Genomic DNA, 24,927 nt, shown 5'->3' with positions numbered 1-24,927 from the left:
TTCGAACTTGATCTGAGAGTTTTGGTCATAAGCATTGTGTATAAGTTTCATAACGCTTGGTTGCACCAAACTAAAGTTAGATAACGGAAACGAAAAATTCAGCAATTTTTCCTGATATAAAGGGACATAACTCGAACGATAAAAGTGACGCCACCCAAATTCGAACTTGATCTGTGTTTTGTGGTAATGATATTTGTTTGAGGCAAACTAAAGTTAGAGAACGGACGGACAACGGCAACACTTAATGCTCCCTCCGCCGCGGCGTAGCATATAAAAAAAACTATACACACCACCGAACACAACCCAAGACGAGATACTAAACCAAGCCAACGTCAACCTACTAATTGTTTGATTGTAATCGAACTTCGCATGTCACTATGTCAAATTCATTGTCCAACTAAAGTAATTTGTTGAAATCTGGTCAGGAATGATCTTTAGTTCATGGCATATATTTCATTGGTATATTTACACGTATTTTAGCTCACCTGACTGCTGGGTCAAATGAGCTTTCCTTATCACTTGGCGTCTGTCGTCCGTCGTCCTTCGTTGTCGTCGTCGTCCGTCGTCGTCCGTTAACTTTTACAAAAATCTTCTCCTCTGAAAATACTGAGCCAAATAAAACCAAACTTTACCTAAATCATTCTTAGGTATCTTGTTTGAAAAGTATATCCGATGACCCCGCCCATCAACCAAGATGGCCGCCATGGCTTAAAATAGAACAGGGGGGTAAAATGCAGTTTTTGGCTTATATCTCTGAAACTAAAGCATTTAGAGCAAATCTGACTGAGGTAAAAATGTTCATCAGATTAAGATATATCTGCCGTGGTATTTTCAGACGCATCAGACAACCTGTTGTTGGGTTGCTGCCTCTGAATTGGTAATTTTAAGGAAATTTTGCAGTTTTTAGTTATTATCTTGAATATTATAGTAGATAGAGATAAACTGTAAAGAGCAAAAATGTTCAGCAAAGTAAGCTCTACAAATAAGTTAAATTATCAAAATTGTCAATTGACCCTTTAAGGAGTTATTGCTCTTTAAAGTCAAATTTTCACAATATTTCGTAAATTTTTGTAATCTTTTACAAACATCTTTTCCTCTGAAACTACTGGGTCAAGTTAAACCAAACTTGGTCTAAATCATCCTTAGGTTATTTAGTTCAAAATATGTATCTGATGACCCTGCCCATCTAAGCATAACTCCTCCCTAACTGCTTGATAGATATTGATGAAATTTTACACAGTTGCAGTACACAACCCGAGATTGTGCATTAAGGAAAATAATCCTGGTCAGAAATATTTTCAGGGAGAAAATTGAACTTACTTAATTTAACATTGCAATATGTTGCAACAGGTCTCGTAAGCTCACCTCTCCTTAATGGCTTAATCAATATTGATGAAACTTTTAACGGTTGCAGAACATAACCTTGGAATATGCATGAAGGAAAATAATTCTTGTTGGAAATATTTTAAGGGAGATAATTGAACTAATGGCATTTACAACTCTATAAAATTATAAAAGAAGCATTAAATTCCAATAATCACATTTAAGTCTAAAATGATGAATCATGAAGTAAAAGTTAGATGAAGCATTTCGTTTGTTTTTCTATATTATAAAAAAATATGGTGCTGGTTCATTTTAAAGGCTGTGAAAATGCATAGATTTCCATTTAGAATTGTAAAAGTCTTTTCAGAGACGAAAGGCCTGGCTCGATTTATTGATGACAAGGATGAAAGCACATTTATCCAATAAAACTGGTGTACAGAAAAGAATAAAAACCAGTATGTAATAATAGCGATAATGGCTCCCTAAACCTGTTGTTATGTATTGATTAACGGAATGTAAAGTTTCACAATGGTTTATTGTCTTTCATTCTTAAGCATTAACAGTATAGGGACCATATTGGCATCTGAATACTTTTAATTTGAAAACAAAAAGTTATACAACTTTTTCTTGAACAAATGTAATGTTTCTTAGTAAGACAAAGCGTAAAAACCTTTTTAAAACGCCCAAAGAAATCAGTTGCATATTAGTTCCACAGCTTTCCAAAGTTTGTCAAGGTAATTGCCAGTCAGGTCTCTTTTTATAGGTAAATCATGTGTTCAGTTACATTTGTACAGTACCTTAATAATGTTTCTTATTTTGTACTTTTCACTAGCTCAGTAGCCAGTACAAAATACTGATATTGTTTGATTGAAACATGGCTGTAATGAAATATTGGAAATCATTTTAAATTAAGGAATATATATCCCTCATAAAAAGCTCTGATTTCTTGTCCGGATTTGGCTTTACTTTAGGTCTTTTTGGTTTGATCAGCTCTTCAACGTTTGCATTGGGTTTAGATTAACAATTGTTTCGGCTCCGAGTTTCACTGAAGAGACATTAATTAACAGAATGCGTTTCTAGTGCAGTAAAATGTGTACCGTTTATGTTATTAGATATGACATAAATGTGACGAATGTAGGGAAATTTGGTTTGTTTTCCTATTTACAAGTGATTTAAAGAAATTTCATTTGACAAGCCATTTAGATTCTATCTGGAACAAGCTTTTAATTTTTTGTTTATATTGAAGCAATATTTATGATTTATTTTTATTAAACATTGCAACAAATCTTATTAACAAAATCTGCTAAATAAACATTTAGTTATGTCTTTAGCGTAAGTTCTTTAATTTCAACAGCTTACACTCTGCTAAGTTGGTAAAACATCCGAATGAAACAAACTTGGCAGTTGAAACTTGTTTGACGAGTCAATTAACCCAGAAATCTTTTTGTGTAGATGCCAACATAGATGTCTTGTTTCCGAATTCTCCATTAACTTGAGTTTAGCCGAAAAATATTTGTTTGGTCCAGTTCTATTAGACCTGCTGGTAAAGCTGCCAACTAATCTACCTTTTCTTCTTATTACTTTTCGAACTGAAACTGTTTCTTGGAGAATTTCCCCTGCAAATAAGAGCAATTGAATTGTAAAAAATAGTTTACAAGGATCAAAGATGGAGTTACGACTAACACAAATTCACAAATATATGATAATTTAAATCTTAATTAAAAAATAACAAAAAAAGCTGGGTTTTCTTTTTTTAGAGTTCGAGCTTTATAAGGTATAGGTTAAATCTTCAAATTTATTCCAAATTAGTCAATTAGTACAAGCACTTTGCTTTGACTTAGTTTAAGTTTTTTTTATGTTTGTATCCTATTCCGATGAAAATTTCTATGCAAACTTCTTAATTTTAATATCACCAAAACAATCGTAACATCGGGTTGAATAACTTATGTAGATTATTTGATATGAGCATGCTAATTTCTTGACTAAAGTATATAATGTATACAAATACTCTAGCATTGTATGGGCGACCCTAGCTTCTTGCCCCAACAATATTAAAAGTTTTATATAAAAAAAAATGAGATGAGGTATGATTGCCAATGAAACAAATATCCACCAAAGTTAAAAATAAAGTGGAGGTAAGCAATTATAGGCAACCGTACGGCCTTCAACAATGAGAAAAACCCATACAAGGCCCCTACATGAAAATATGAAACAATTCAATTGAGAAAACGTACGGCCTAATTTATAACAAAACATATTTAATTGAAAAGAGAACACAAAAAGAACGAGCATCGTAGTGAGATTGATTAATTACCTAATAGTCCTGTACTTCTCTTCGATAGTTTTGTAAAATTATCAATATAAAAATTAAAGTATTTCTTTCCAACGTGTATTACTCTTTTCACTCGTAATGTAACTTCATGGTTAAGGTGAAATACAGTCATTCTTCTTTTATTGTTACTGCACATTATAAGTTTCTCTGTGGTAGTTTCTGTGCAATTTTGCAGTGGCCAATCAAACTTTTGTCCGTTGTATAATATTCCACCATCGATATTCATCAGAAGGGTATGGGCATGTATTGACACAAAAATATCAGAAATATACATCTTATCCTCTTTGAAATCTTCCGTTTCCGGTATAATTCCTATGTTCACTACCATTACTGTTTGAAAAAAACCCCGATATTTTAACATATTGTTTACTTTAGTCACGATCAGAGCAAGTTTTATTTATTCATGTTTATATACTAAATACAAATTTAAAAAAAAAGTTTTAATCCCTTATAATTTTATAATCTTTACTCGTACAATCCAATGTCATCATTAATCAAATAATTATTCAATATAACTTAAAATATACATATTTTCTTCTATTTTTCATAATTTCGGTTAACCGAATACGCAAAGGTTTAAACGAGAAAGCGACAAGAAAGAGAAGATTACGAGAACGAATACGAAAACAACAAGGAAACAAATAAAAAATGAAACGAAACCCAAGAATGTTTTCCAATTTAGAGAAAATGGACCATCTTTTTTACGAAGACTGAAGCTGACAACAGCAATATGAATGTGCGTGTAAGAGTAGGCTTTAAAGATTTGTGCGCATCAACTTAAAAACGCTCAAACTATTATTGTTATCAGCCTAGGTATCTCAATTCCTGGCAATAAGATATTGACAAAACAATCATGTGCACTTGAATAGTCAAGATAAAACATTTTCAACTTTTTCCTTTTAAGATGTTTTGAGACATCAACAAAAACATGCATCAAATATCAAATCTTTTCTCTGAATTTTACCTCTTGGAATTTGAAGTATTCTTACGATCGAACCAGGATCAGTCTTTATATCAAAGCAAATAGGATTCTCAATACCCTCTATTCTAATCTCGAAATGTGGATCTCCTTTTGCTGAAAACATGAAGAAAAATAGGAAATTTGTAAATAGTTTTGTTTAGTCATTATTAGTTTTTCAATGTGATATTTAATGAGGAAAATTCAGCCATCGGGAACTCATTAGGAGTTCTTGGTGCAGGTGCGATTCGGACGCAAGAGGTTTTTACAGTGTTGTTTCCTTTGTGTTTGTCCTTGTATTTATATTTAACTTAAAGTGTATCTTATCGAGAAAGTGTATACAATATACGGTATATAATATCAACTACAAAAACATTTTTTGGCTTCTTTGTCAATTTCCTATCAACTACAAGCACTTTTTTTGGGTCATATTTGTCAAGCTTACTATGAACTACAGCAACTTTTGTGTTAGATTTATTAGTATGTTTGTTTGAATTATTTTAGTCAGTTGTTTTGTATGTCTGTGATGTATGTTTCCCAATTATTGTCACAATAATCTATTATGTCAGTTTGGGTTGCTCAACCAATTTTGTAACGAAACTATAAATAACTGTCATACAAGTGAGAGGTTCAGCTAGTCATCAAAGCAGATTTAACCCACCATTTTCTTCGGAAAATGCCTGTCCCAAGTCAGGAATATGACAGTTATTGTTCACTCGTTCCGTTGGTTGATAACAATTGATTTTGTCAATTGTTATGGACTTACCCTGTTTTTAATTTACCTTGGAGTTATTTGTTATACTTTTTTGGTACTGTTAAAGAGTCATGTTTTCCTCTTCCATTTTCTATCGTCCTTTGTTAGGGCTATTATATCTTTCGTGTTACTCCACTTCATAGGACCAAAAAAACTATATTCCATAGAGTATATTTGTAAACATATGTTGCTATATATAAATACAAAAGTAAAGCGAATAGAAATACCTGAAAATTCTGAATCTCTTCGTTTTGGCTTATTTTCCTTTAACTGGTCCCTTTGATTATGGGCTACTGCATATACAACTTAAAAACATTAAATATAATTGTTGACAAAGTTGAACATTTCATCTACAAAACTGACAGGAACGTTAATTTTACGTTTAAATGTATTTTACTCATTCAATTGAGGCGATCTTTTTCTTGTGCAAATTGATACAAGCAACGTATATTTATAAGAAAATACAGTGGTATTTTCGTTTTATGGAGATCTTTCAATCTTTTTATTCTTTAGTTTCATTTCCAATAAGCATTATTTCTACTATTGAAAAGTATGTACCAATTAAAGCAGAATAAAATATTTCACATTAAGTTTAAGTTTGTGAAATGTAAAACATTTCATGTCAATTTCTAATTTTTTATATCTAATTTCACGTTTCTTTTATATCAAATATCAAAAAATTATATCTCCTAACAATCAATATCCTGAATCAGCTATCTTAGCAAAATTAGAACGCATCTGACATACAAAATTATAAGCATTGTATCTGTTTCCCTATTTTTTAGTGAGATAAAAGACTGTTGACGTTTATACATGTAGCAGTAAAAGGCATACGTGGAAACATATAAATGAATAAGTACATCTTGTAATATTTCGTTTGAAACCCTTTCATCAATTATTATCAAAATGTAATTGTAAAGTGTGTCAACTTATAAATTTTATGAACTAATGGATGAAAACGATTTTTTTTAAATTCGTATCAGTTTGAATACTTCTTCTTTGCAGCGTTATAAAAATAAAATGACTTTTAAATCAATTAAATCGCCAAGTGCCAAAAATTATATATAATTATTTAATTGCAAATATTTAAATGCAAATTTTCTATTGCTTAACTGCATCTTTATCGGAATAAATGTTTTGAATAATGTCGCTTGCTATTTTAAAACATGTAATTTCGTCAATTTCAGAACCCCTTATACATGTTATATAGCCTGTATAGTTATCGCTTAGTGGCAAAGGGGAAATATTTATATTTATGAGTTTATTTGTTACCGTTGACGGGAAAATACCGAACTTTCTTGCTTTATCATCGCTAGTTGGTTAATCACTATCTTTCACTATGGACAAGAGTTGTGACAGTAGTTTGCTAATGGTCGATTAAAAAGAGAAAACAAGACTTATAAAAAAAACCACATAAAGACAAATCTTCGATTTCAAACATACACAGTCAATTGCTTGAACAAAGTGTTAATTTCAGGATAAATTTGAAAAGCATTGTTTTTTTTTCTTTCGTTCGTGCCCGTGCGATTGTTATTTCTACAATCTTATGTAGGCATTCAAACAGAAAATTGTATTCATCTGATTTCAAATGAGCATATGTGTGGTTTGAAATTTTGAAAATTTTCCTATCAGAGAAGCATCGTTCGTGATCATGTTCTAACATTCCTATGAGTTTTGTTTAAAATGATATTTGTTTGAAAAAGCGGCATACTTTAGATATATCTTGGTAACAGCCGTATTTGTTTAACTGGAACAAAATTGTTCATGCAAAATGCTAATTTTGTTTTAACTTTATAATTTAAGTTGGAATGCCTATCATATTATGTTTTTCATATAATATGAATACCAGGAGTTGCCGCCCGTATACCACGGATTGTTCAGTGCATAATATTTACTAAGAAAAACAAATTTGTGTTATCTCCATTTTAAGGCAGTTTAGGTCGTGTCTCAAATTACTTGTAAGCTAATTTTTCATCGGATAAAACAAAGGAAAATCGAGTAAATCAATCCACACGACGAACATATAAAAGTGTTTATGCAATTATTTTGATTGAAATTAATAAAAGTTAAAGAAAAGGCGATAAAGCTACTTTCTAATGATAGCTAGATAGAAGGCTTTTAACGTTATCTTCTATGTTAAAACCAAACGTCTTTCAAGTCATATAGATTCTGGGCACAGAAATTTAATATTCATATCGTCGAACTAAAGCCAAAGAAACATAAGAAATTTGAATTTTCAGCAAAAGTCATGAAATTGTATCAGCTGTGAGGTATACGTAGCCATTGGTACCTTAAAACGTAACAGCAATTTACCGTGATTAAAGGTTTTGACGGCTTATCACGTTTTCTGTTGGTTTTCACATGCTACTGATTGTGTTAAATCTACAAATCCTTGATCAAGAAACCAACACAGATAAGCTAAAGAAAACCACAGAAAATATAAAGAAGATTTACGCTGCTACTTAATTTGAATATTGCAAATTTATTTGATGTGTCCTATTAGGCTTCTTAAAAAATTGAGTAATTACGGGATTTGAATTCCCTTTGCCTTAATATCAAATCATGTTATTCCCTTATCACATTTTTCAAGGACACTTTTTTTTTATTACAGATAAACAAAATAAGAACTTTTGCATATGTTTTCTATTTAATTTGCATAGTACCTCTTTCTTCATTGTCTAGGACAACATTACTTTCTGGTTTACCATGTCTTTCAATCAAGACTGCAGTAAGCGGTGTAACATACTTATACTGCAAATAGAAAATAACACTTATCAATTTCGAAGCATTTCGTGCATCCGAATCGCTTGTCTTGATTTACTTTCATCAGGAACACTCAAATTTAAATCTTTAAAAGCCAAGGGTATATCAGGTCAAAACACGTGAAGAGCTATGTGTCCAGGTTTATAATTGTGTAAGCCTTACTCTACAAAGGACTCGTCAGTGACGCTCGAATATAAAAGATAAAAGTACAACTAAGTTTAAAGAGCAACGAAGACCAACAAATCCAAAAGGTTTTGCCAAATACAGATAAGGTAATCTTTTCCTTGGGTAAACATTCCTATGTATTTCAAAAACATTCAAAGTATTTTGAATCCAAAAGTGTAGGTCCAAAAGGGACATCAAAATAGCCAAATCCCTTCAAAAAGAGTATACATCGTTTTATAGTTAATATTTGCAAGTACATTGTACAATGCCGTCAATATCTAATGGTCGAGCGCATGCACTTCCTGTTAGAATATATTATATAGATATAACGCTTATTCATAATATTACTTTAAAAGTTTGACCGAGGAACTGGGAAATAGCTAATGTAATATAAGAAGTAAATTTCCCGTTTCCATTCTCAGTCTTAATTTTTTTTGGATTAAAATTTAATCTGATGAAAAATGGGATGTGAGAATTTCTTCACTTCTTTCATTACATTTTTCTATACTTTAAGTTCAAACAATTATCCCTTAAAATGTTTGAACGATCTTCATGAATGTGACAAACAAACTTCTTCTACATCCATAAACAAATTAAACAGCTGTTCCTCCTTCACTATATGACTATTCGTCCAGATAATTTACTTAGAACTAATTACATATCTTTTATTAAATACATTTATATCAATTGTGACACTATAACTTTCATCAACTTTAAATCTAAGGACAAATCAGAATAAAATGTGTCGATTTTATTCAGTTTGATACAACAAACACTTTAACGACATGTTTGCTTAATTATCAATGAGCATATTGTATATAGAATCGGTAGTGTTGGTCTTCAGCGTTTTAGATTGTGATAATATTTGAGAGACAAGGAAAATCAATAATAAAGGAGTTAAACAGTTTAAAGTACCTCGAATAATAAAAGAAATTATCTGCATAGGTTTGTCTAAGTCGTAGGTGTTAACCTCTCCCCCTTTTTTTATAGAAGATGCTTAGGTGTGATTTGTGCTTATTAGGAAACAACATCATCATCATTTATTATTATTACCATTACTATTAAATTATTTCTTTGAACTCACATTAATGAGCTGTTTGGCTTTACTAGTATTTTTTAAAAACATTCCTAATCTTAATGAATAGTATAGCTGAAAACGTTAAATTAGAATGTTTTTATTTTAATTTTGCGACTATTGACAGATCATTTTGAAACCAACACGAAACGTACCTGAACAGACATTGTTAACAGTGTTTCTTGTAAAGCTTTAACCATTGTAGAGTCATCGATAGCTTTTTGAATCGACATCACTTCTTTCAATCTTCTATGTTTCCATATTGCCTCAATCGTATTTTTACGCCCATCGTCATCGATTACAGAGACGCTTGCGTTCGATAACATGGTCAGTCCCGATGCTCCAAGTCCAACAACCGTAGAATTGAGAAATTTTGTTGACTCGTTTTGAAATTTTCCTGACGTCACAATTTCGGTATTTTGGAATAAAGTTTTGAAATTCGTTTGTGTAACTGTTTGATCGTTGACAACGTTATCCATGTATACAATATTGATATGCTTCATTAATGTAGTAGCAACATCGTCATACACACTATCTATGATTGAACTTGATGTACCGGCATTATAAATATGTCGCGAAAAGCCAAAATTTTGAGACGCAATCTTAGACGTTAGATTTTGATCTGATTCTTTACCTAAACTAATGGTAAAGATGGGAATTCCTAAAATATTCCTTGATTTAACTCTTTTCGTTATTAGATTTCTGTTTGTTATACCACTCGATGCCTTTCCGTCGGTTAGAAATATAATAATTGGTGAACGGATTTCGTCTACTTTGACAGAATGCAAAATCTTTATGCCTGCTAGTAAACCATCATGAATATTTGTACCTAAATTATAAAAATAATAAATTCAAATGTAAATGTATATCGATGCACATTTGAGTATTTTGGGCTTTAATTACAAAAGCAAACTAAATGGAATTATTAACATACAATCGATGATTTACCATTTGGAGTTTTGTTTATTTCATTTTTCGAGTCTATATCAACAGTTTTTAACTTCAAACATTTGCCGCAAGTTAACAAACTACACGAACGAAGTGTAAACATTGTGTTAATTAATTAGGTTCGCGGAGCTAATAATTCTATTCCTCGCTTGTCCATATGTCAAAATTCTAGGTACTTTATTCATTGGATTTGAATCACGTGATTTCAGCCCTTTTTGCAAAAGTATCTCCCTCAGTTGTTGATTGATAAATATAAATTATATCTAATTTGCGGATATTCAAGTGTTTTCCGTCTTGGATCCTGCATCAAAACTTTACCTGTTAAAAAAAAAAAAAAAAAGAAAAAAAGAAAAAGGAAATTAAAATTTTGAAAATTTAGGAAATGGGAAGGATAACATCTCCATGTTTTTAAAAATTTTGACCGAAAATTAAAAAAAAATACAAGTGAGATAAAAGGGGTTAACCTAAAAAGTCAATCATCAAGGTATTTCCCTGTATGCGAACAAAAATCATGAAAAATCTCGTTCTGTTTCTGTATTGATATTTTTTATCTGGCTTTTTCAAGAATTTTGGTTAGTTTGTGTAGCAATTATACTACGGTTATGCTTCCGATTTTCAAACTATGAAGGCCGAACGTTTTCAAAGTTGACAGCGCTTATTTGTACTTAAACAGAATGCAAAAAGTTCGTACAATTCACCTATATGCAGGCAAATTGTTGATGCTACTTTGAAGTGGCATATTTAAATATTTATTTTAGAAGTATGTTTGATCCTTAAGAATGAACGCCTTTCAAATTAAAAAAGTACAAGAAATTTTGCCATATGTCTAGGGGTCAGCTGAAGCCCGCCTCCGGGTGTGGGATTTTCTCGCTGTGTTGAAGACCCATTGGTGGCCTTTTGCTGTTTTTCTGCTCTTTGGTCGGGTTGTTGTCTCTTTGGCACATTCCCCATTTCCATTCTCAATTTTATCTTAATAGATTGGAAACATATGACGGAATAATTTGTTGCAATCAATAAAAGCAGTATCTGTAAAACACCAATTTTAAAATATTGTGAGACGAAATAAAGTACCAGTAAATATACACCATCTATGAACAGATATGTACTCTCTTACACATAAATTTAACCAGGTATGATCAACATTCAAACGCCATATAAGAGGAGATGTACATTGTCGAGTTTAGATATCTTTAAAATAATGTTATATAATGTCCAAATTGTAAATGATTAAATGACTCAGTGTCATTGTCAAATTTATTCGAGCGTCACTGATGAGTCTTTTGGAGACGAAGCGCGCGTATGTCGTGCACATTTTTGGTCATAGTGTCTATGATGAGTTTATTTACTATCTACAACACCTTTATTGTAAGTGTCTTTGTTAGATTAATTTGTATGTTTGTTTGAATTTTTTAGTAAATTGTGTTGTACGTCAATGATGTATGTTTACACAGTTTTGGCTGCTGGATCCCAATTATTGTCATATTAATCTTTTATGTTTGTTTTGGATGTTCACCCAATTTTGTTAATATAGCGGAACTATAAAGAACCGTCATACAAGTGGGAGGTTTAGCTGGCTATCAAACCAGGTTTAACCCACCATTTTCTTCGGAAAATTCCTGTACCGAGTAAAGAATATGGTAGATGTTTTTCACTTGTTCCGTTGATCGATAGCGTTTGATTTTGTCAGTTTTTATGGACTTCCCGTTTATTGAATTTTTTCTGTATTTTTTTATATACTTTTATACATTAAATTTGGACACACGAAAATAATATTCTCATGCGAACAATCCCTTTGCACATGAAATTCCTTTCAAGTGTTTACGTACCTCCATCAGGTGTCATGAAGTAAATCATATTTTTGGCATCAGTAATACTTCGATTGGTAACTTTTTGCAGTTCGCTCTCAAACATACCAAACGACGATTCGAAGACAACAATGTTAAACATATCCTTTAAAGCAAGTTTGCCCAATATAGTAACCATTGCGTTCTGGAGTTCCGCAATGGGTTCACCTGTCATTGATCTGCTCGTATCTAAAACGAATACGATATCCTTTGGAATAACTTGAAGACCAGTTGGTGCTAGAAAATGTACAAAGAAGCCATCTTCAATCTAAAACATATTTAAATATTATATTAGTGATGTAAAAACTCACCGAAGATGCTAGGCTGATAATTTGGACGTGCGTTTCGTCTTCATAAGACTCATTAGAGTCGCTCGAATCAAAGTAGTTAAAAAGTAAATGAGTCTTTGTCTGACATGTATGCATCTCTTTCAGAAAGAAAAGAAAACTATGTAGTTTGTAAATTATAATACGTTCTTGGCTATCAAATATTCGACTTTGAGCAGTCCTGATGAAGGTAAATAAAGAAAATCACTTTGGACGCATGAAATTTATAATGTGTTGTTTTCATATTTTTTCAAAAATTATTTTGTAAACATAGGAATAACGCTAATTTATCACTATTCTTATTTTTTTTGTTACATTGTAATAAAGAGACATTGTTACAAGTACATATACCTTTGCAATACAAATAGCAAATATAATTTATAGATTATCCTAGTGGAAAACAAATCTTCAGTAATCTTGTGAAATTACCATCTTTATAACATTTTTTAGTAATTTGTTCTGCTTGGCTACGATAATACTATACATTACTTATTTTTCTCGCAATCATTGACAATACTGCAGCAGCGGAATTCTTTTGATAATTCTGTATTGTAATGTCAAAAAGAAATATTATTTTTATTGTTTGAAATCAAGTGTTCCACAATATCTGTATTTGCTAAGCAGATTTGAATGTAACAAGAAATTATTATTTTAATTCATTCAAGATTGATACTCATTGTTACATATGTAATGTATAGGTACAGAGAAACAGTTTAAAAAAAAACACAAAAGTGTAAGTTTACAAGAATCTCTCCTGCATTCTGACTTCTTTCTACGTCATATTGCACTTCCAACTTTTGTAGACATTCCATCTGGTTAGAAACTACATTGTATGTTATGACTGCTGATTCGTTACTTGGTCTTGTGAGATGTAGTTCTTTGCTTTTGTCTACAGTAGAAAAAATATTAGCAAATCAGTAACTGATCTACATGTGAATATAGGACTTTTATCGATGGTTGACAATTATTCATATTGCGATTTTTGTACGAACACTTTCAAAAACTAATGTTTTAACTCCCTCAGGTGAAGCTGGTCTTAAATAGATATGGCTATTATAGGTTCTTTTGGTCATATAGCTCTTCAACTGTTTCAGTTCTTCTAAATCCTTTGATTTCAAATGTAACGTTCTTGTTAAAGGTAAATCCAGAAAAGCGTTTCGAATGCATGAAATTTATAAAGTGTAGTTTTCATCATTTTAAAGACTTTATTAACTCATGAATTTCCTTCTTATCGACTACATGATGATTCACTGGGGAAAAGCAGATGCGCGTACCTAAAGTTACCAGCAAAACAAGAAGGAATACGCTGAAACTTATGAATCAAATTTTTGGCTCCATTAAATTGTTCTATTCAGAGAAGAAAAAAAACATGTAACAAGTGGTGTTTATAAGGTCTTAATAATTCCATTTAAAAGACTATAAATAAGAAGAAGGTGTATCCCTATAACCAAGATGCAGGCCCGAAAACCAGGAAAGGATGCGCGTAACTGAAATCTTGTGATAATGGTAATTGTATTTGAATATTTTATGCTTGTTTCTTTGTTGAAATACGCATAACTTTATTAAGCGCCAAATGTTTAATGCATATTCAGAATGAGAATAAGTTAAACAGTATATGAAATGTTCGAGCATGAAATCTCTATTGACCTGGAGAAAGGTACATTGTCACTAAAAAAACAAGGATAAAGTTGATAAATTAGAAGTTCTGCTTTACAATAACCTTATATAGACCATTCTAAAGCGTTGGAGAAGCGAGCTGGACATTTTGTCAACATGTGATATTGAGACGTCTCATTAATGGTTTTTAATACTTTTATTTGTATACTCATAAATAATACACATGATTGAATGATGTAGAATACATTTCTTTCATGGCTGTTCTTCATTCTCAAACTTGCTTGATAGTTTCAGCAACGAATTATACGATATAGAGTATTTCTTTCTAATTGTCGTAAAATACATACTTTGTATATTTATTTTCTAACAATGAAATCATTATTTAGAAAATTAAATTGTATATTTCTAAACTCACTGTTGACCTCGATTTCCAATGATGCACTTTATTACAAAAATCTGAAATCGGTACATGTGTACCCTGCTGGTTTTTTTTACTATATAATGAGTTTTTGGACCACTTTACAATTATGTAACAAATTGTAGAACTCAGTTTTATATTAAATGTACTTGATTCATCATCAGATGAAAAATTGCAAAAAAAGGCTTGGGAAATTTATAAAAGTTCATAATAATGCATCTCAAAACAAAGAGAGATACTGTTGTCTGTATTCGAAGTAAAGCGTACCATTAAAACAAGTAATTCAGTATTTGATAAACGTTTACATTCGTTATGTTTTTTATATGTAGCATAGGAGTTTCAAACATTAAAAGACTCTTCAAAATGAATATCATTGATAACATCAATATTGCACAAGGTTATCGTCTTATTAGATACCGCCTTTCATTTTATTGAAATAAATAGAACCTCTCCTTATTTTTATTGCATCTTTAATTTAAACATACTTATCACTGCTGTTTATGATCTAAATAACACTAGTTGATACTTCAGATGTATTCAGTATTTTTGATTATATCATGACAAATATAAACAAAAACAACAGTATGTCTTTACTATTTAAATTGATAACAAGGAATATAGGTGATATGATGATGGATGGCTGCTTAACGTCCAGCGGCAAATTAATATGCATATTCAGGACGAGAACATGTTAATGTAATATGAAGATTAACCCTGCTTTGTACTAGACCGACACGCTGAGCCGGATTTTTTTACGTGCTAGTTCACAAGGTAACAGCCCGAAGGAAGACATGTCACCTTACTCGGACACATTATTCTGACTCCGAGCCGACCATTCTTTGGCCCGGCCGGGGTTCGAACCCACAATCTCCCGCACTCGAGGCGAACAAGCTACCACGAGACCACCGAGGCGGATAAGAATATAGGTAATGTGTAAATGAGAAAGTATCCATAACACAATAAACAGAGATAAGAAGACTAGAAGACAACATATGGTCTTCAACAACAGACGAAGTGGAAATATTTTGTCAAGCTGTAAATCGTTCGCATCTAGTTGTGACAAAGTACATAATTTGCCAGAACCTAACAAAGAAATAACATCTGAACCAAATGTTTAAAAAGGACAAAACAAAACTATAGAATTGCTTAGTGATCCGATAAAAACACAATAAAGCTTTTAGTTTAATAGAATTAAATGTATGTACATTTATTCGCTTTTGTAGGTTCTTGATCCTTTACAGACCAAACCAACAATATTGAACATTCCTTTCCTGTCTTAACCACACACAAAAAAAAAGAAACCTTGAAGAATATGCATTTTGTAAACGAAATAAAAAACGAAAAGTATCCATTTTTTCACCTTTTTCATGGTTTTTTATTGTAGAAGTTATATTCTTAACACACGTGCGTCATAAATTACAGTATCAAATATTGATTATATTTTACTTATAAATGTCAATCTAATGAACAGATAAAAACAAACCAAAATTAATATTGTATACGAAGTTTACAAATCAAAGCGGTAATAACTGAATCAAGGACGTTCTCTATTTAGTTTTTAACTACAAAATTTATACAGAAGTCAGAAGTATGTTGGTTAAAAAAATGCAAAATAAAACATTTTCAAAACTGATGCTGCGTGAGGACATTTCCAGCACAACAGATTCGTGGTTGATATATACGTATTTCATCATAGATATGCGCGTTCATGTGAAAATTGGACAAAATACACACAAGTCAAACCGACTGAAACGATTCAGATGTATATATTTCAATATGAAAAGCTGTATACATTTTTCTTGCTAAATATACCAATAGAACCATGAAAAGCCATACGTCGAAGAAAGCCAGACAACGTTAGCACTCTGCCAAAAACAAAATAAAGTAAAATAGAGAACTATAATATTAGGGCAACACGAAACGGGGAAACAATCAGTTGCTATGGAAAACTTGAGGAATATTTTGATTAGCATGCAACACCCGTCGTATTGCCCAGTAGGCAATCCTGGCAACGTAACAAATTCAGTTAGTAACAAAGGTCAGTGTAAGAGATTGAGATGCTGTGAACGTTTTACTGTCGTCGATGACATATATGTTAACTATACAGAGAACTACAAATTAAGCACACTAATCGGGGAATAAGGCAGGTGATCCGGAACACTCGGAAGCAAATTTTGATAACACAATAGCCGTATTTTCATATCAGTATCGAATAACTGGCTTTTGGGCTGATGATACCCTCTGGTACTAACAGTCTACCAGAACAGGTATTGACCCAGTGATAGTAATACCATTAACGATTCAAATTTTTCTGCACCTGATGCGCATTTCGACAATAAATGTCTCTTATGTGATGCTCACGACCAAAAGATTCAAAAATCCAAATCTTATTTAAAAAATGAAGAGCTTATTAATATAAAAAGAACAAAAAGTTTAGCCAAAGCGAGATATATTCCTTAATTAAAACTCATTTCCATAATTTTGTAACCACAAATTTTAATATCACAATATATGTATTTTCATGTGAGTACCGGCTTCTGAGTTTATGATACCCTCGGGGACTAATAGTCCACATGAAGAGGTATCTGCCTAGTGGTAGTAATACTATTAACGGTACCAACGTTTCCGTATCAGATGCGCATTTCGACAATAAAGGTCGCTTCAGTGATGCTGGAGGCTAAAACATTTAAAAATCCAAAACCTATTTTGAAAAACAAAGAACTTATAAACCAAAAAAGGACAAAAAGTATAGCCAAAGCCGGCTATGAATCAGAGCATTATATGAGGGAGATATATTCCTTATTTCAAAATAATTTCCCAAATTTTCTTGCAGCAAATTTTAATAACACAATATCCGTATTTTCATGCCAGTACCGAAGTACTTAGAAAGATGTTTGAGACTAAATCACCTGAGTTGGTGAACACGTCATATATAATGTATACCCCGTCTACATGTACCATTTATCATTTCAGTATCTTCATTATTTATAAACGTTTACATCACGATATGTCTATTTTGGCATATCTGATTTCAATCGTATAAATTGACTAGATTTGAAAGTATGATATTAGGCAAATTGATATTGAATAAATAAAAGTATACTAAATGACCTGTTAATAAAGTTACTATTACATTAAAAATTACGTAAAGAAATATTTTCAAAGAAGATCGTCTGAAAGAAATAAATCTAGAACAAACCAGTACGTGTGTAAATAAAAATTAAAGTAAACTATTGCATTTAAAATAGGTGGCGAATCAAGAATAATCTCATTGCGTATATAATCGATCGTTTGAATTAAGTTTCTTATTCGTTGCCGATTTTTACTATTCCCGACCGATTGATCATTTTTTTTAAATTTTTATCAACTTTCTGTTTGTTCCATCTCAGTTCTGTATTGGTCATAATTCAATTTTTACGTCAACTTTTCTTGTCTCCCTCATAATTTGTTATTTTGTAGTCACAAGAAAAGCTACCAGGTCTCAAAACATCACATAAAACGAACACACTTTTTGTAGACCATTGATTTGAAAAGAAAGATAAAATTTGTCTAAAAATCTTTATAGAAATATAGATTCCACCACTGCAACAGGTGTGTTACGATATTTCTCCACTCGAGACAGTTAAATTTTAATATTTAAAGCGCGAGGCTTGTCGAGCTTTTTAAATAATTAGAATTTAACTGTTGAGAGTGGAGAAATATCGTAATTCACGAGTTATAGTGGTGGAATCTGTTTCTAATGATTTTTATCCTTCCATTTCAACGATTTGCAGAAAGTTGTGTTCTTTATATGTCACGTCATTAGGCATGGTCGCCTTTTTCATGACGTCACAATAGGAAACTCAGAAGAAACCAAGAACATTTGACGCCATAATTAAATTTCGACCAATCATTTGCCGAGAACAGATATTTCACGAGTGAGGAGAACAATTTTTTCACAATCAGTTAATAAATGTGAAAATAGTGAAATAATTAGAGAAACAGATTTCAGCACCGAATATCGTCCAATACGATATTTCTACACTCGACACTTAAATGTTAGATATTTAAAACACTCGTAAAGCCTGGCGTCTTAAATTTGATAATGGTACTATCTCGAGTTTAGAAATATCGTATCACACTCAATGCAGTGGTAGAATCGAATAGTATATGTACACAATTTGAAGATCAATTTACCAAATTGCAAGGAATCATGATTATTTGAGAAAATCTTCCATATGAATAAGAAGATGTGGTATGAGTGCCAATGAGACAACTATCCATCCAAGTCACAATGTGTAAAAAGTAAACAATTATAGGTCAAAGTAAGGCCTTCAACACGGAGCCTTGGCTCACACCGAACAGCAAGCTATAAATGGCCCCAAAATGACTAGTGTAAAACAATAAAAAACAGGAAAACCAACGGTCTAATCTATATGAAAAACGAGAAACGAGAAACACTTATGAACAACACCAACAAACGACAACCACTGAAAACAGGCTCCTTGTTTTGTCATATATGTGTAAACATGTAGCACAAGTCGTCACAATTAAAGTTTGGTCAGAATCGGAAGTTAATCCGATCAAATAAAACCTTAAAATTTCTGTATCCAATTATCTGATTTCACCGTAGATTTTTTGTTGGGAAGGGAGGGTTGTAATTTGTTGATATCAAACCCCAGTGCTAGTGATTGTCAAGAAAAGACAGTAAGGTGAGAGCTTTTGTTCTTCGTTCAATGCCTAAGAAGGCGTTTTTCCAGGGTTTTTTGGTACTGTAAATTGCGAGAATAGGGATTTCTGCAGTTAAGTCATTATTATATATACCCATTTTTTTTTTTATTGCAATGTAAGGCTGCATTTTCTTGCCATCTTTTTATTGAAAATAGATAGCAAGACTTTTGGTTAAAAACATGATTAATCCTTGCCTTGGTATTTTAGAATGAATAATTTAGGAATACAAAATAAACACGTTTTCTTGTTTTAAAATCAGTCGTCTAAACCAGGTCTGTGCCGTATATTAAGGCCTATATATTCGGGGAATATGTACATGTAAGAATCAGTTGGCTATACAGTTCATACGACGTTCTAATATTAACAGTTACTGAATACACCCTTCAAACACTTACGTACCTCGATGTGCATTTTTCCACATTGGAGACAACTCCAGTTTTGTCAAAGGTTTCGTTTCTTTAATCGACATTTCGATATTTGTATTGTATCCGTTTTCACAATGGCCGACAAATATGTTGATATCATAAACCCCTTTAAGTCGTTTGAGTACTTCTTGGTATGTTAATGTTATAGTGACGTCTTCTTCAGGAGGAATTTCAACGGGCAAAACAAATGAATTTGTGCCCAAAAATCTGAAATAATATATTGATATAAGAAGATGTGGTATGAGTGCCAATGAGACAACTCTCCATCCAAGTCAAAATTTATAAAAGTAAACCATTATAGGTCACAGTACGGTCTTCAACACGGAGCCTTGGCTCACACCGAACAGTAAGCTATAAAGGGCCCCAAAAAATACTAGTGTAAAACCATTCAAACGGGTTCGCTTGTTTGAAAACGTTAAAACGTTGACAATTTCACAATCCGTTGCATATACAACGGATAGTACATAGTATACATGTACTTACAAAATAGAAAAGAAAGAGAAAATACCAAGGGGATAATTGAAAAATCCGGTGTTCTGGAAAGGTACGCAGTTCCTGCTCCACACGTTGCATCTGAGTCTTGTTTATCAAAGTATAAATCCATTGATAAATTAAGACAACAGTAGTTTACCGATGTTCAAACCTCATAAATTGATTAAGAAGACAAATCAAGGCAACACACAAAGCTGTCAGAATCGCATGAACTCCAAAAGCAGCAATTCTGGTGTCTTGATAGAGTAAGCAGCTACTGCTATACATACATCACCCGCATTGCGAATCCACACTCAGTCAAAATGTCACAATCAGGAATACGACACATTGGGGAAAATTAAGAACCATTATTCTGGGACCTAAAAGATCTGAGATTGTGAGTTGAGACACAGACAAATTATACCGGTAATTCGTATTTGGTAATGTCATAATCAAGTTAAACATATCTGGAATGGGGTTATGACAAGTGGAACATATTTCTGTGGTCATCTGCGACACAGATAATTCAGAACGGTCAACCAGATCATTGCGGTGTTTATAAAACTTCCAAACATACACCTTAATATAAAAATAAGAAGATGTGGTATGATTGCCAATGAGATCAAATGACATAGAAGTTAACAACTATAGGTCAATGTACGGCCTTCAACAATCAGCGAAACCCATACCGCATAGTCAGCTATAGAAGGCTCCGAAATGACAAATGTAAAACAATTCAAACGAGAAAAACTAACGGCCTGATTTATGTACAAAATAATGAACGAACAACAAATATGATATACAGCAACAAACGACAACCACTGAATTACAGGCTCCTGACTTGGCACAGGCACATACAGAACGTGGAGGGTTTAACTTGTTTAAATGCGCCAATCCTTCCCCTAACCTGGGACAGCGGTGTAACAGTACAACATAAGATCAAACTATAAATCAGTTGAAAAGGGCTTAACTCATCAGATCATTACAAAACAGAAAGACATCTCACAAAAACACAGACCGGACGTGGCAGTGTTTTTATACATCCCCACAACAAAAAAGACACCAAGTGCAGATCTGCGAGTACTTGCAGTTACAAATAGCTAGTACAAAGCCTAAAACTAAAAAACTAATAAAAAAGCATGTATCTAAGACTATTAAATTATTAATCAGTACACATCCAACATCCAATTAAATGCAATTTAGACGGGTCTTTACTGAGTTTGGTCATAAACTGTGATTCATAACAGTACAAGAACAAGGCTGCTATTAAAGGGACACAATTGGTGCCCATGGGAATACCAACAACCTGTCGATAAACTTTATTGCCGAAACGTACATTAATATTATTAAGGAGAAAATTAACAGCTTCAATCATCTCATCACACCCCTAGTAAGTACATCTAGCATATTTTTACCTTTCTTATTAGAGAAGAATACTTTAAACGAGTTGCAGCAAACATATTTGCAATCAGATTTACCAAAACACCAGTTAATCAAATAGGAAAACTTCTGTTTGATAAGATTGTGTGGAAGTGTAATGTAAAGAGTTGAAAAGTCAAAACTGTCAAAAGAATCAAAGGGACCATCAAAAGCATGTAATTTATCTAAAACATCCAAAGAATATTTTACACTCCAAGTATAATTAATTCCACTATTTTCGTATGTTTTATTACAAAAGTTAATGATAAGTTCTTTTATAGTAATTAAAGAACTAGTTAAAAGCACTGAAAGATTAGTTGTAGAACATTTACTAGAGGCCGAGATGAAACGATATTTTACTGTTTTTTTGTAAAGTAAAAGCATTTTTTTTTGTGTACCTTAAAGCTATTTCTACTTTTGTGTTTAAATAACGGAAATTCAAATATTTCTTTATTCGAAATATACATAATCAAACAGGTTGATTATCCAAATAAAGCTGAAAAAACAAGTTTTCACTGGTTTGTTTAATCATGAGAGAAATATTACTCGTTATTGGTCAGATTTGTCATTTACAATTAGCTGTTTAATTGAATCATTTCGATTTTGTGGCGAAAGAAGTATCTCATCGGTTTATTTCCTTCAGCAATGTTTAGAAAGAGAAAGCTTGTACATCAAAAGAGCCAACAAGATCCACAATTTTAAGTTACCGGTTATTTAGTTCCATATCGGGGTTTTCTTACTCACTTTATTTGCCAGAAGATAGTTCAATGTATTCATAATTCAAACAAGTATTGGTCTGAAGAGTTCGTAAGACATTTATAGGACTAATGTGTATACAATTTTATTTTGTGTCTTAAACTGTCGCAAATAGTTCGACATTATAAACATGTTGTTGATGTCTACAATCACTTACTCTGAAATGCTGTCAGTGAAATTCTCTGATTCTGAAGTTTTCCCGTTAATTGTACCAGTATCCTTACTGTCTTTCCCTACAATACTACTTAGTAATATCTCACCACCAACTTCTCTACAAGTAACAAAGATAATTGACTGTTATTGTCTCAATTTTGAATCAATGTAACTTTATAAATTAAAACAATATTTGAATATAAAAAGGGATACATGCATGACCTGTTGAATCTTAATGTTTCACTCCTTTTCAGTTCATACGATTCATATTCGTCATCAATACTCAGCATACCTATGAAATATTCTTGTTCGTATGGTTGATGCAACCATGATAGCAGAACCCAGATTGCTCTTAAATATGATATTTAAAGACAATTGCAATGATACAGAATGATTCAAACTTCGCGAAAAGGCGCAAAAGAACTCATCTCATGTTAAAGTGTGTATCGCAGCTAATTGATTTCGGGACTCGTACATTCATATTGGTCACAGTTTCACATAACGTTTATATATACATGGGCTTAAACAAGAGTAAACCGCAATATTTGTTGTTCTTTTATACATGTACTTTACTTTACAAATGTAAATTCAAGATTACGACTGTTGTTTGTATAGCAGACTTGTTAACACATACGATAACCTTAAATAGTCATTTTGATATCTGAAATTCAAAATTCGCGCGTTTCAGTATTTAAAGAATAAAAGTTCGAAATACCCTTTCTAAATTATGATTTCGGGTTAAGTTAATACCCTACTGATCTCTAGTTGAAGTAATTAAATAAAAGATTTGACCAATGATATACTTTATAAGGCAGTTACAAATTAAGCTGTGTTTGCAAAACGTATTAGATGTTGTTTTTCTTAGAGGAAGATATTTCATTGTGTTTTAAAACAACTGATAAAGGAGCAATGAAAAAAAAGCTTGCGATTCTTTTTTTTTTTTTTTTAATCAATGACAAAATTGAATTAACGTTATAGAACAGGAAGAATATGTCTCGTTAATTCATGAAACAAAATCACAACACGCGCTTGACGAACCCAAAAGCAAAGAATCAACGCCTGTGCTGCTATCCTTCATTTCTCAGAGAGGTCTTTAATTAGGTGTAAATGTTTAAAACGCCTGCTAGCATTGGGTTGCTTTGTTAGATATTTACTAGATCTATATCTGTTTACTGACGAAAACAAAATTGCTGGGTAATAAGTGTACCAACAATTTATAAACTATATCAGACAAGGAAATCTAACAAATATTGTCATAAATAACCTGACATTTTCACCGCAATATAAAGAAACTTTCACAATTATTTAGACACCTACGGGGCACATCAAGATATATGTTAGATTACTTGGCGGGAAATAATGTATGAGTAGGGCAAAGAATTAGAGTTGATCGCATAACCTTCAGTAGGGATTGCATTTTGTGAACATTGCGTTAATTTCACAATTACTTTATGTTACGTTTGGTCTTAAGTTCTTTCCGGGTACTCCGGCTTTCTCCACCAATAAAAGCTGGCCAACACCTTATGGCCAAGATCGTTAAAAACAACAATAATCTGATTGATTTTAAGGAAGTTCGCTACTCAGTTTCAAAATAACAAGCTTTTCATAACACTAGAATATATTGACAGGGGTCTAATAAAGGAACCAAAAGAGCGGAAAAAAGATATAGGTCCGTGTGCTTGTTTTTGAGATATTAGCCATTGAAATTTTAGCGGGAAAATGTTCTCTCTTGATTTTTCATAGCTTTATCATTGACAAGTTTAAGTTCTCAAAAAATATTTAAAAAAAGACTTTTACAGATGCATTCAAATGGATAAAACCAGAGGATATCGAAAATATGACAAAAATTCCAAAACATGACAAGCGAACATCCATAACTCAAATATAAACATATTCTACCCTTTTCATGGTACTGTTTGTACGGAATCTTGATATTTAGTATATAAGTATTTTGTTGTTTACCATTTCTATCAACGCATAATAGTTTTATTTTGTAAAAACGACGTAATGTAAATGCCTTACATGATTGTTTCAACTTTACAATCAAAGTTTTGTGAAGATTGAGAATTATCCTGATAATTTACGTAATGAAGTATAACTAGGTTTGTGTGCCATCCCATGTGTTTTAAATGGAAAATAAACAAAAGTTTGCTTTCTTATTAATAATATATTATCTTGTAGCGAACGAATTGCATAATTTTTCATTTCGTAGAATCGAAAGGGAGCCATAAAATGTAAATTGCGTTATTTGTTTTTGTAGTTTTAAAACTATATTTATACCTATAATATAGTACGTAATATGTATACGTACTTACAGTGTAAAGTTTGAAATAAAAGCCTCTTTTGGAAACGGTATATCAACAACATAGGTCTCGTTGTCATGACTAGGATTAAACACTGTCAGAATATATATTGTTTCCGAAAATCTATACCGTACATCTGTATCAATATCCAATCTTGTGATGACAAA

General features: G+C 32.0%; 1 protein-coding gene across 1 annotated transcript; it reads right to left on the bottom strand.

Annotated features, from left to right (window-relative positions):
• Nucleotides 1-22: 22 nt before the first annotated feature.
• Nucleotides 23-24,927, bottom strand: LOC127700034 (inter-alpha-trypsin inhibitor heavy chain H5-like). The gene is made up of 11 exons (XM_052203481.1): nt 24,773-24,927; nt 22,462-22,575; nt 19,633-19,865; nt 13,232-13,377; nt 12,145-12,430; nt 9,526-10,199; nt 8,031-8,118; nt 5,595-5,672; nt 4,620-4,730; nt 3,638-3,985; nt 23-2,939 (listed from the first exon to the last, which is right to left on the bottom strand). Exons 3-11 carry the CDS (start codon nt 19,700-19,702, stop codon nt 2,689-2,691), a joined length of 2,052 nt encoding a protein of 683 aa, XP_052059441.1. The 5' UTR covers nt 19,703-19,865; nt 22,462-22,575; nt 24,773-24,927; the 3' UTR covers nt 23-2,688.

Source organism: Mytilus californianus, unplaced genomic scaffold, assembly GCF_021869535.1.
Source record: "Mytilus californianus isolate M0D057914Y unplaced genomic scaffold, xbMytCali1.0.p SCAF_47, whole genome shotgun sequence".
NCBI classification, from domain to species: domain Eukaryota; kingdom Metazoa; phylum Mollusca; class Bivalvia; order Mytilida; family Mytilidae; genus Mytilus; species Mytilus californianus.
The sequence above is the reverse complement of the archived record's forward strand: the minus strand, read 5'-3'. Positions and strand labels throughout refer to the sequence as shown.